The sequence below is a fragment of the Notolepis coatsorum genome, assembly GCF_963971535.1.
Source record: "Notolepis coatsorum genome assembly, chromosome: 7".
NCBI lineage: Eukaryota > Metazoa > Chordata > Actinopteri > Aulopiformes > Paralepididae > Notolepis > Notolepis coatsorum.
The window spans coordinates 48,008,452-48,021,283 of NC_140171.1; the positions used below are offsets into that span (position 1 = coordinate 48,008,452).

General features: G+C 41.6%; 1 protein-coding gene across 1 annotated transcript in view; it reads left to right on the forward strand.

Moving 5' to 3' along the window:
- Positions 1-989: 989 nt before the first annotated feature.
- Positions 990-12,832, forward strand: part of atad5b (ATPase family AAA domain containing 5b) — a gene marked incomplete at its 5' end in the record, with an annotated part of 31,677 nt that continues 19,834 nt past the window's right edge. Inside the window, 8 exons of the mRNA XM_084318277.1 lie at positions 990-1,002; positions 1,569-1,634; positions 2,210-2,560; positions 5,705-5,801; positions 7,211-7,293; positions 7,956-8,098; positions 11,384-11,543; positions 11,761-11,993. Coding sequence (XP_084174403.1) covers positions 990-1,002; positions 1,569-1,634; positions 2,210-2,560; positions 5,705-5,801; positions 7,211-7,293; positions 7,956-8,098; positions 11,384-11,543; positions 11,761-11,993 — 1,146 coding nt within the window. The remainder of the gene's footprint in view (positions 1,003-1,568; positions 1,635-2,209; positions 2,561-5,704; positions 5,802-7,210; positions 7,294-7,955; positions 8,099-11,383; positions 11,544-11,760; positions 11,994-12,832) is intronic.

The window sequence follows — 12,832 nt, forward strand, 5'->3', positions numbered from 1 at the left end:
TTGGTTCAGATAGAGAGGTGGTGGTTGATGGTAATCATATTCACTTTTTGCGCAGGTAGAAGAACGCATTGTACCATCCTCCCATTCTTGAAGCCGCTCGTGTGTTTGACTGAGTTCATCGTGAGTCTGTGGAGGCTCAGGGTCCTGGTCCTCCAGACTGGGTCGCCATTCCGTACAGTGCTGTTGCTCAGGGTCAGGCAGAATCTCCTCTTCCTTGATGGATACAGTAGGTGGACGTGTGGGGTCTAGTAAAACAAGTAAGCATACAAACAAAGAAATAATTTTACAACGTTCCGGTCTACATTCGAAGCAAAAACAAACACGTGTCGATATAAGATAATTCTGTATATAAAATTGTTAATAGTCTTGTTTCTTTATACAACGTTATCTCCAAATCAACCGGATAAGTTTTTATAATAACTAAGTTAGTAAGCCAACTGTTGTTTACGTTGATAGTCGATCTCCTTCCTGGAACGCTTTGCCTCCTCCTCGTACTCCACGAATGTTCTTTCAAACATTCCGCATATCTCCTCTGCAACATCAATGAGCCGCTTGTTGACAAACTCTCTTAACATTTGTATTTTAATTTTAGTCATTCTTTCTGCTATCTAGCCTCACCGTCACTGGCGTGGCGAAACAATAGAACTATATTAAACCGGGCTAAAGCAAAGCAACTTCTTCTTCTTCTTTGTGTCTACTTCCGGCGCACTACGCGACTCTGCCGCCAAGCAAAGCAACTACTTTCCGCGCACGCTTTTGACGTCACAAATAATCCACCGGACTGTTTTCAACGTAACACCAACAATGAAAAAAGTTTTGTCTTCCCAGTTTGCGTGCTAATTAGTACCTATGTTTAATGAGTTGCATTGTTATTCACCATTTATGATATGTTTATAATGCCGAGGTATACGCACATGGCAATGCAAAAGGGTGGTAATTGGTTCTTCTAAAGACGAATGCATGCGGTGCAATGCACTTGGAGCAGCATCATGCAACACACAGGTGAGTGGCAAACCCAAGAGATGCCACTGAAGTGCATCTAGCAATGCCAAACAAACGGAATAAAAAATGTATGGTAGCAACTGGCCTAATAAAGGACCATACACAGACCTGTAAATCTAATATAATAGTCATTTCAGAGTCAAGATGCTCCAGTGATGAGGCATCACTTGAGAGAGATTCAGGTCTCCTGGTTGAAGACACTGAGTACAATGCAGATGCTGTTGTAAGTAGTACAACACTAACTCACAAACATCAACCACTATGTGGACAGAAGAAACATTCTACAGCAGTTATCAAGTTTGCACCAATTTTCTTACGGACAACACAGCACATCAGAGGTAAAGGGAGAAGAAATGCTTTGAAAAAGGTAACACTTAAGCAACAATCGGTTACTATTCCATATAGACATGATTCGGAAGTGGTGAAGAGTCCGCATAGGTTTTCATCACCACATGTATTTGCTGAGAGAAAGAGGCCAACTCTCTCCAGCTTGAGGAGAGAGCTGTCCGCATCAGCACAAAAGGGCTGCCTTGAGGAAATCGGAGCATCTAATCCGGCGTTTCCAGTCAGAAGAGTATTTGCTGCTCTGCAAAAGAAATGCAACAAAAGTCTACAAGATTTGGCATCCTCAGGTAAGATTGAGTATCTCTCTGTTAAAGTAATACGCCAACATTATGGGAAATGTGCTTACTGTCTTCTCCAGAGTCAGACAATAAGATGGATACCAATTTCCTCTGTGCGTTCAGTAGAAAGCTATCTGGCTGCAAGATGGCCTAGCTTAGTACAAATTGGAAGCGGATACGGACCAGCTAGACTAGCTGTTGGTAAAAAACACCCCTCTCAGAGTTTTAAGCTAGGCTAGGTGATCCGTATCCGCTTCCATTAATTTGTGCTAAGCTAGACTAGCTTGCAGCCGGATAGCTTTCTACTGAACGCACAGAGGATTTTGTGTTTCTTCTTGTCTGACTCCGGAGAAAACGGTAAGTGCATCTCCCATAATGTTGGCGTGTTCCTTTAATGTCACATCCTATCCATTATACAGTACAGTTAGTTGTACCACTAACTGTTTGACAGTTCATTGTCATATATTATCTCATCCAGCCAACGAGCCTATTCATTTCCTACACATGCAGTTCGGTGGCTTTACTATGGTGCTATGGTTGTAATGCTGCTCAACACAGCATTGTGCCTTTCTTTTCCAAAACAGAGAAAAAACCCAATCCAAACACTCCTTCCTTCCCACAAAAGTCAAAAGGAGAAAAGAGGAAACGCCAAAACGAAAGAGATATCTCTGAAAAGGCACTCAAGCGTCGGCGGTCAAGCCCTACTGCAGAGGAGGCCAGTGTATCAAGTCACTGCTCCCCTTCAGGACAACGTACCCAGGGTCATACTGCCCTCCCAACCGAGGGGCGGCCCGGGAGAAGCAGGCTAAGTCGCACTCGCAAGCTGAAGCAACAGAAGGAGAGTGAACGGCTGGTGAACTGCTGTGAGCTGAAAACACACACAGACTCGGAAAGCGAAAGCCTGCCCCTCATAACCACTGGAAGACATCACAGAGGTGAGGGTTCTCAAACACGGATTGTTTCTTTCGCCTCATCAATGGTTTCTATGTTCTAGCAGCATTCATTTTAACTACAGATTTGATTTTGGGAACCAATATGGGTGGCGAGATTGATTCTGGTGGGTTCCCTCATAACAAGAGGGGGCTCGGGAGGTAGAACAGTCATCTGGTAATCCGGAGGTTCCCTGTTCGATTTCCGCTCCTCCCAGGCAGCGTGTGTCGAAGTGTCCTTGAGCAAGACCACTTAACCCCTAACTGCTCCTGATGAGCAGGTTGGCACCTCCCTTGCATGGTTGCCTCTGCCCTCGGTGTGTGAATGTGTGAGTGAATGGGTAAATGTGAGGAACAAATTGTAAAGCTCTTTGGATAAAAGTGCTATATAAATGCACCATTTACCCTTTTTTTTTTTTTCTGCTCCCATCCCAATTGTGCGCATTTTCCCACTGTTGGCCTAGGGAGGGTGTAGAACTACCACATGCCTCCTCCGATACATGTGGAGTCAGCCAGCCGCTTCTTTTCACCTGACAGCGAGGACTCTCACTGGGGGAATGCATGCGGAGGTTCACGCTATTTCCCCCGAACCCCTCCCTGCTGAACAGGCGCCCCGACCGACCAGTAGGAACCGGTTTACAACGACCAGCACACATACCCTGCCGGCTTCCCACCCGCTAACACTGCCAATTGTGTTAGTAGGGACGACTGACCAAGCCGGAGGTACCGCTGACAGCTGGATTCGATCCCAGAGTCTCTGCGGTGGTAGGCGAGTGCATTCTCCACTGCGCTACCCAGCTGCCCCTCCATTTACCTTTTTTACAAGATAACTACAGTAGCACGTTTAGTAAGTGATTCTGGTGGGTTCCCTCATGACAAGAGAGAACTACAGTATTGATTGATTGAAAACTTTATTAACAGATTGCAGAATGGGTACAATACAGTACGGCTCAATACACACAATTGTTAAGGGGATGCAGTCAGACCAGAGAAAGACTTTCGTCTTGTTTACGTCATCAGGGTCCCCCATTTTCAATTAATCGTAACATTTATGACATGCACGACATACAGATGAATGAATGAATGAATGAATGAAAACTGTAAACGGTACTTTTACATCCAGACATTTATGACATACAAGATATACAAATATGCAGTACTGTTTAAGAGACAGAGTTTCTAAAAGAGAGTATACATTTGAGGGGGAAGAAACTGTACATTGGAGGGGGTTGGGGGGGGGGGGGGGGGGTTGGATGTTTACAGGGGCCAGTTTCGAATTGCAGTCTCCCGTAGGTGTTCTTTGAGAGCGGTTTTGAAGGTGGGTAGGGATTCACATTATTTTACGGCTGTGGGTAGGGCGTTCCACATTGATGTGGCATAATTGCGAAACGTGTTTAGTCCCTTGTTAGAGCCGAATCTGGGTTGAACATGATTTGTTTTGTTGTGGTCGTGGAATTCACTGACCTTTGGGAAGTATTTCGACATGTACATGGGTATAGGGCTGGGCGATATAACGATAACGATAAATATCGCGATATATTTTAATAATCGATATCGAATATCGAAATAAAAAAAATCGAAAAATCTTTTTTTTTTCTTTTTTCTTTTTTTTACCTGCAACAGGGCAGTTTTAAAACCAGAGACAGTGGACAGACTTGTCTTTCTTGCCTGCAACTTAAAGTAATGGCTTTGCTTGTCCAAATGACAATACTGACCAAATTCAGATTTCTTTTTCTCTTGTCCATTTATTTTGTTTGCTTTCTAATTTAAAATACATTTTGAAACCGTCTGTACACAGTAGGCTATGTGTGCTAGCAGAACTAGACTCCAGTCATGAGTCACAGTGCACATTTTGGTTTGTCCACCAAAAAAGCGCCAAAAGATCGAAAATAAACTAGCAGAGCCAGAACTGTTCAACTCCTCTGGAGCCACAGCCAGCAGAGAAGCCGGTTTACTTTAGCTTTTAAACCAGCTGCAGCCTGAGAACTGGAGTGTGAGGGGATGTAACACTAAAGATGGCGGCAATGACAAAGAATTGCTGCAAAATAAACATACACCTGTTGTTAAAAAAAAAAAAAAAAAAAAAATTAATTTTTTTTATACTTATAACAATTCGATAATTATCGATATCGAGAAATAAAATAAAATTATCATATCGTTATCGCCATATGATTTTTTTCCATATCGCCCAGCCCTACATGGGTATCTTAGTGGTGTAGTGTATCTTGTAGACCAGGCCCATTGCAAGTTGCTGTACTCTGTCGTCTACTCTAAGCCATCCTAGGTTGTCAAAATGGGCAGAGGTGAGGTGGGTTTTAGGAGTAAGGTCAAGCAGTAGTCTGACCAGTTTGTTTTGTGATGTTTGTAATCTTGTTTTTAGCGCCTTTGAGGTGCTTTGGTACCATGAGCTGCAAGCATAGTCATAGTACCCTTGAATGAGTGCTTCTGTTAGTCTTCAGGGTATTCTTGTTTACCAGAGAGGAGATCCGGTACAAGAAGTACTGAAGTAGCATGTTTAGTAAGTGCTTATGAGTCAAATCAGCCCGGGTCCTAGAGCAGGTTCAGGACGGCAACTTGGTCTTAAAAGTAGCTTGCACTTGTCGTTCTGGATAAGCATCTGCTATCTGCCTAACATGTAAATAATTTTAATGGGCTCATGCATATCAGAGCATGCTATTTTGTAGTGATGCACCGATGTGAAAATTGTGGCCGATACCGATAACCAATATTAATATTGCTGTTCTGGCCGATACCGATGTCGATATCTCTGTATAGAAAACACTTTATGATAATCAAATAAAGAGCTATTTTCCAAAACTCATTTTGTAAAACTTTTGTAACTTATTTTGAGAAATGACTGATATTTTGAAACTATAAACATGTAAATAAAAAAAATAATTTTATTTATTTTAATTTTTTTTATATCGGCCCTATCTTGATATCGGACCGATACCGATGTGTAAAAAAATTACCATATCGGCCGATATATCGTGCATCACTACTATTTTGTTAGGAAACACAAGGTTTGAGCTCTATGATTGAAGCACCTTACTACAAACTATATTTACCATGTTTGAGTCCCATGCTGAAAAAGTTAACAAACTAGAGTAATAGAGGTTACAATATGCCGTTGTTGTTCTTCTGCATTAGATTCCAATGTTGAGGATAGACTTTGGACAGAAAAGTACAGCCCCCAGCATTCAAGTGAAGTGATTGGCAATTCGACCACAATGAAGAAGCTCCACAGGTTACTTTTACACAAACGTCTCTCACCAACACTGCAGACCTGACATAAGTAAACATGTCTCTCGCCAACATTGCAGACTTGACATAAGTAAACATGTCTCACCAACACTGCAGACTTGACATAAGTAAACATGTCTCTCACCAACATTGCAGACTTGACATAAGTAAACATGTCTCTCACCAACATTGCAGACATGACATAAGTAAACATGTCTCTCACCAACATTGCAGACCTGACATACACTGTAGCACTCAACACTTTGATGAACATTGTTACTCAGCTGATAGAGTTGTGCCTTTCCTGATGGCTTGTTGTACAGAACTTGTAAGTCGCTTTGGATAAAAGCGTCAGCTAAATGACTAAATGTAAATGTAAATAAGTAAACATGTCTCTCACCAACACTGCAGACTTGACATAAGTAAACATGTCTCTCGCCAACATTGCAGACTTGACATAAGTAAACATGTCTCTCACCAACACTGCAGACTTGACATAAGTAAACATGTCTCTCACCAACACTGCAGACTTGACATAAGTAAACATGTCTCTCACCAACATTGCAGACCGGACATAAGTAAACATGTCTCTCACCAACATTGCAGACTTGACATAAGTAAACATGTCTCTCGCCAACATTGTAGACTTGACATAAGTACACTTGTTTCACCAACACTGCAGACTTGACATAAGTAAACATGTCTCTCACCAACACTGCAGACTTAACATAAGTAAACATGTCTCACCAACACTGCAGATCTGACATTAAGTAAACATGTCTCTCACCAACATAAGTAAACATGTCTCTCACCAACATAAGTAAACATGTCTCTCACCAACACTGCAGACTTGACATAAGTAAACATGTCTCTCACCAACACCGCAGACTTGACATAAGTAAACATGTCTCTCACCAACATTGCAGACTTGACATAAGTAAACATGTCTCACCAACACTGCAGACCTGACATAAGTAAACATGTCTCTCACCAACATAAGTAAACATGTCTCTCACCAACATAAGTAAACATGTCTCTCACCAACACTGCAGACTTGACATAAGTAAACATGTCTCTCACCAACACCGCAGACTTGACATAAGTAAACATGTCTCTCACCAACATTGCAGACTTGACATAAGTAACCATGTCTCTCACCAACACTGCAGACCTGACATAAGTAAACATGTCTCACCAACACTGCAGACTTGACATAAGTAAACATGTCTCTCACCAACACTGCAGACCTGACATAAGTAAACATGTCTCTCACCAACATTGCAGACCTGACATAAGTAAACATGTCTCACCAACACTGCAGACCTGACATAAGTAAACATGTCTCACCAACACTGCAGACCTGACATAAAGAGCTTTAAAGATATTTTCTTGTGTCTCGTCTTTGCAATGCAGTTGGTTGAAGAGGTGGAAACTGAGGGCTGACGGCGATGAGAGAAGGAGAGCCTGGGAAAGGAAGCGTGAAGCAGACAGCAGTGGTGTGGTGCTATGTCACTGTCTCGCTCTATACTTCCATGATCTTTGTGTCCTTTACCAACTACCAATGCAATTGTCTGCACTAATGTGTCACTTATTAATATGGGTTAACTTGGTACCTTAAATGGGTTGCTGATATGCATAGTCGTCTCCATCTGCATTGGGGAGTAGGGTTGGGTACCGTTCACAACAGTACCCAACGGTACCTTTTTTCGGTACTTAACTCTCTCTGTAATCCAAACTTCTCAATTTCAACATTATTTATTGTTGTAACACACCTCACAAAATAAATGGCATGATCATGTATTGTTCTTAAATGTTTAAATGTTTAAAAAAATCAACACCTGGCCATCCTCAATAAATATGATCAAACTCCTCTGACCTTGTCTGGTCTTTCCAAAGACCAGATGAGGGATATATTTGTGGAAAAGGCTCCCTCTTGTCTAGTATATTACACTCTTATAAACATGTAAAGGTACCGACATTTTGGTACCGATTGATTCTAGTGTGAATCGGTACTCTGTAGTACCAAGTTCAGTACCCAACCTTATTGGGGAGTTATTGGCCCAGTAGGGCAAGACTAGATTTGCTGAGTTTGATACTTGAGCTAAATATGTTTTCTATGTTTTCAGTTTTTTGACTATGAGCGTTGTGTGCACTGCAGACTCATGGGACCGTGGGGACTTCCAGGGTGAGGCTGGGCTAGAGGGAAAGGAGCAGCTGTGTAACACCATGCTGATCACAGGACCTCCAGGGGTTGGCAAGACTGCCTCTGTGTTCGCCTGTGCCCAAGAGCTGGGTTTCAAGGTCAGTGGTAGTCGGCACCAAGGTTGGTTTAAAAAGAGCCCACACAAGGTGCTGTTGCAGCTACGTCAGTAAAAAGATTACAAGCTTCACACTAATTTCCATGCAGTATGAAATTCACTATTCGTTGCATGTTTCGGAATCTGGGTGCACACTGATGAAGGCTTATGTGAAGTGTTTCTGAATAGATCATCTAAAAATCTACTGAAAGAAGTGGGACACTTTCATCTTTTTCAGGGTTAGTAGACTAAAATAAATATATATTTGTGTCACAACCAGAGGTCTGATGACCAAACAAATGATACCTGGAGCGGGCTGTTGTGAAGCCAGCCCGTCCAGTGCGTGCTTTAAGCACAGGTCCCGGCAGGCAAGAAAGAATACGTTTTCCAAAGTAAATTATATTTATTTCCAATTAGGGGAATGAAACCCACAACACACAATCAGGGAAAAGGGTAGGGGAGAACAAACAGGGTAATAATAATACAAACACAAGTATTCACTGTGTCATAAGACACCAGCCAACCAGCCAGAGCCAACCAGCCAGAGGTTGACATAAGACAATACAGTATATATATATATAGTTCCACTCACAAAGTGGCAAATGGCACAGAGGCCCACAACAATAATATATATATTCTGACACAATGGCTAATCCACACAATAGTGGCAAACAACGGGCAACCTCCACACTCCACTCTGGTCAGTGGCAATGACTCAGTGAGGCGCCCGGATGTGTGTCACCTGCCAGGCTATAACCACCCGTCTACTGAGGCTGACTGCCTGCAGGGCACCTGCAATCAGCACAATCAGTGAGATGGGCGGCATCTGGGAAGGGAGAAAGAAAAAGGAGTAAATACAAAGATGACACACACCACATACAAATAACATAACAAACATTACATACCGTAATTCCTCTAATAGTAACCCCGGCTTGTATTTGTTTCAACTGTAGCTGATACCAGGCTTGTATTAGGAGGAGGCATGTATAAGAGAGAGGCCTATATTTCTAATTTTCAAACGGATCATAATGAATAAATCAACATTTTGTGTCAGTTTGAACCCAGTAAAATGTACTGGGTTCATTTATTGAAACCAAGTACTGTATGAAATACGGTAGTAAACAGTGCAATTACAGGTGGTAAAAAAAAGTAAAATAAAGTAAAATAGTGCAATCACAATACTGGTATAATAATAATAATAATAATAATAATAATAATAATAATAACTTCGTTTTATACAATTCTGAGGTAGGCTTACTCTCTTGGTAAACATTAACACCATACCATTATATGGTATTTACTGCACAGCCAGGCCAGCATATACATGAAACCCGGCTTGTATTAGGAGGCCGGCTTATAATTGCTTAGCTCAACAGCGCACCCGGTCATTAATAGAGACCCGGTTTTTAATTGAATACCGGTTACTATTAGAGGAATTACAGTATACTAACCTGATGTTTACACGGTGTTACAAATACGATAATAATGATAATGACCAACCCACGTACGTCACAATTTGTAAGTAGGGCCAGGAAAAAATATGGTTCAGTAAATTACGTAATTTTGACAACAATGGCAGGTGCTGGACCCCCTGAAACCAGCAGAATCAAGCATAATTGAATGGTCATTAAATTAAATCAAATTGGGACCTTGTGAATTGAATATAATCGGGAAATCAGTGCCGATACCCAGGGCCTATATCCAAGTGGTTGTAAAAGTTGTGTCTCATTTGTTTGTCCAAAAGTACCAGAGTTGCACTATGAATAAGTTCTTTATCCGATTCATAGAATCAGACGTGGTGCAAAAATAACTATTCTGGCCTGGTATATGCAGTGATACCTTAAATGACATCAAATGAGCACATTCACATACATTCCGTAATACCCGTAGATGGAAAATACAATATTTGGAACTTTATTAACTCTTTATTTTATTTATTTATTTATTTATTATGTTTTTGGTAGATATTTTTATTGTTTTTTTCCAGGCAGTCCGGTAGAGAGAGAGAGGAAGTATGGGAGGATAGATGGGGGAAGACATTCGGCAAAGGTTGCTGGGTCCCGGAGTCGAACCCGGGACGGCCGTGTTGCACCGCAGTGCTGTACGTGGTGCGCCACCCTGGCGCCCTATTAACTCTTTATTAACCTTATTTGTTTAGCAAACATTATCAATGTAAAACAAACCTTTTAAAGCCACAAGATACAGTTTAAAAACGATGTACCTGTCTGGTGTTAGTTCTTGTATCAAAACAAATATCATAACACTGTATCATAACACATTCTTATTGGTTGTTTTCGGTGTTTGGGCTACCCATTTGTTCTCGTTTGGATCACTGATTGGGCCTTTAACATCAGTTCTGTTGGATGGTTGTTTTTAAGTCAAAGCTATACAACAATGGAGTTTAAAGGTTGGAATTTAACGATTTTGGTGAATAGTAGCAATACTATACAATAGTCAAGTCAAGTCAAGTACATTTTATTTATATAGCACATTTCCAGGCAGCGGCAGCTGGCACCAAAGTGCTTCACAGGCAGGTTGATAAAAACAAAATAATGTGATGCAAGATATAAGATTAAAAACATAGTAAAGCAATGAAAGTAATAAAAACAAAATAATATGATGCAGGATATAAGATTAAAAACATAGTAAAGCAATGAAAGTAATAAAAACAGGTAGGGCACAGTAAAACAAAGAGGATAGAAGGGCCAGGGGTCTAGTAGTGATTAAGTGGGGGGGAAGGCCAAGGAGAACAGGTAGGTTTTTAAAAGTGATTTAAAAGCCTGCACGGTCTGGGCGGTCCGTACGCTGAGGGGGAGGCTGTTCCACAATCTAGGCGCTGAAGTGGAGAAAGCTCTGTCTCCCCTAGTCTTGAGCCTAGTTCTAGGCACCACCAATAGCAGCTGGTCAGCTGATCTGAGGGATCGGTGGGGGGTGTGGCGGTGCAAGAGCTCAGACAGATAGGGAGGAGCCGTGCCATTTAGTGATTTAAAAACATTTACGGCTAATTTAAAATCGATCCTAAAGTGAACAGGCAGCCAGTGGAGCGAGGCCAAAACTGGGCTGATGTGTTCATGTTTTTTTTGTTTTAAGTATAGTAATAGTTACAGTACTATATTATTTGACATCTCCCATCAGTCCTCATTCACTTTGTGGCTAGTGAGGACTGTATGACACCACTGGTCCAGTCAGGAGATCTACAACCCACAGACCAGCAGGCTAGTCACATGTCCATTCCCTTGCATAATCCATAGCTCTGTTTGACTATTGTTGTCTCTCGTCGTCTTCAAAGGTGTTTGAGGTGAACTGCTCCTCCCAGCGTAATGGCCGCCATGTTCTGACTCAGCTGAAGGAGGCCACCCAGTCACACCTGGTGGAGACCTCGGGAAAGGACCCCCTCAAACCAGCTTACTTCAACAGTTACAATACCGGCAGCTGCTCAGCCTTACCTGGTACCGTGTTTCTTGTTCTAAAAGGCTGTGACCTTGTAATTCACGTAATCATTCACATCCTGCTCATACAATATTTACAATGGCAAGCCTGACCAGGACTACATACCATAACATATAATTTCTTTCATTTCTTTTATGTACAAGATAAGGCAGTCTGTGATAAGCTTCTTCACTGATTTAAACAGAATCATAATAGTTTTGACTTTTCCTTTTCCAGGAAAAACTACTTCTCCAAAAAAGGTTGTTTCTACTTCCAAGAGGAGACGTGGGAAGAAGCCATGCAGCTCGGTGCTCAACAGAAAGACAAGTCCAACCACAGTTACTCTGGCCAAGTTCTTCAAGTGTAAAGCCAAAGCAGATGACATGCCCTGTGGTGGTGTCTCCTCACACAGCCCATCACCACCAGGACCGAGCAGAAGGATGTCAACATCTCTTATTCTGTTTGAAGAGGTAAAACTGGCTTCAGCGTGAAGAAGCAGAGGGCTGATGTGCCATATACTAGGGCGTGTGCGATTAATCAAGTTTCATTTTCAATTAGGATTGAAAAGTCCAAACAGTAGTTTCAACTCCGAAGGCAGGAGGGAAACGTCTTTGGTAACTTGTAGAAGATGACATAAAGGCAGCCTTTGATCGAGAACAAGGGTAAGAAAAGAAAGAAAATGCAGTCGTCGTCATACGATGTTCTCAAATCAATGAGTAATCATGTTTAATAAACGTGATTTCAATATCAATAAAAATAATCGTGATTATGATTTTTGCCATAATCGAGCAGCCCTACCTTATACTTTATGTGTAGCAAAATATTGCAAAAAAACTAAACGATCCAAAGCTCCTCCCTCTTTTCTTGATCCGCCAATCACAAGCGCTGCTTTCTTATTCAATTTTTCGACCTAATGCTGCTTCTCTCAATTCCGTGGTTTCTTTTGGGCTGTAGTGGTGCATACATTCTGTTATGTACAAACTTCCCACCACAGTTGGGACAGCCAAAATCCGACCAATCTTTCACCGTCGACTAAAGACACACTTCTTCAATCAATATCTAAAATTTTTTTATTAAATAAAAACACACTAACTAACCTTCTTACTGTCCTCTACTATCATGCATTCTTCCTAATATACTAATGTGTTTCTACTACTATGCACTGCAGCACTCAAGCTTCAATACTTTGATGAACATTGTTACTCAGCTGAAAGAGTTGTACCCTTCCTGCTGACTTGTCGTACAGAACTTGTATGTGGCTTTGGATAAAAGCGTCAGCTAAATGACTAAATATGATGTAAATGTTATG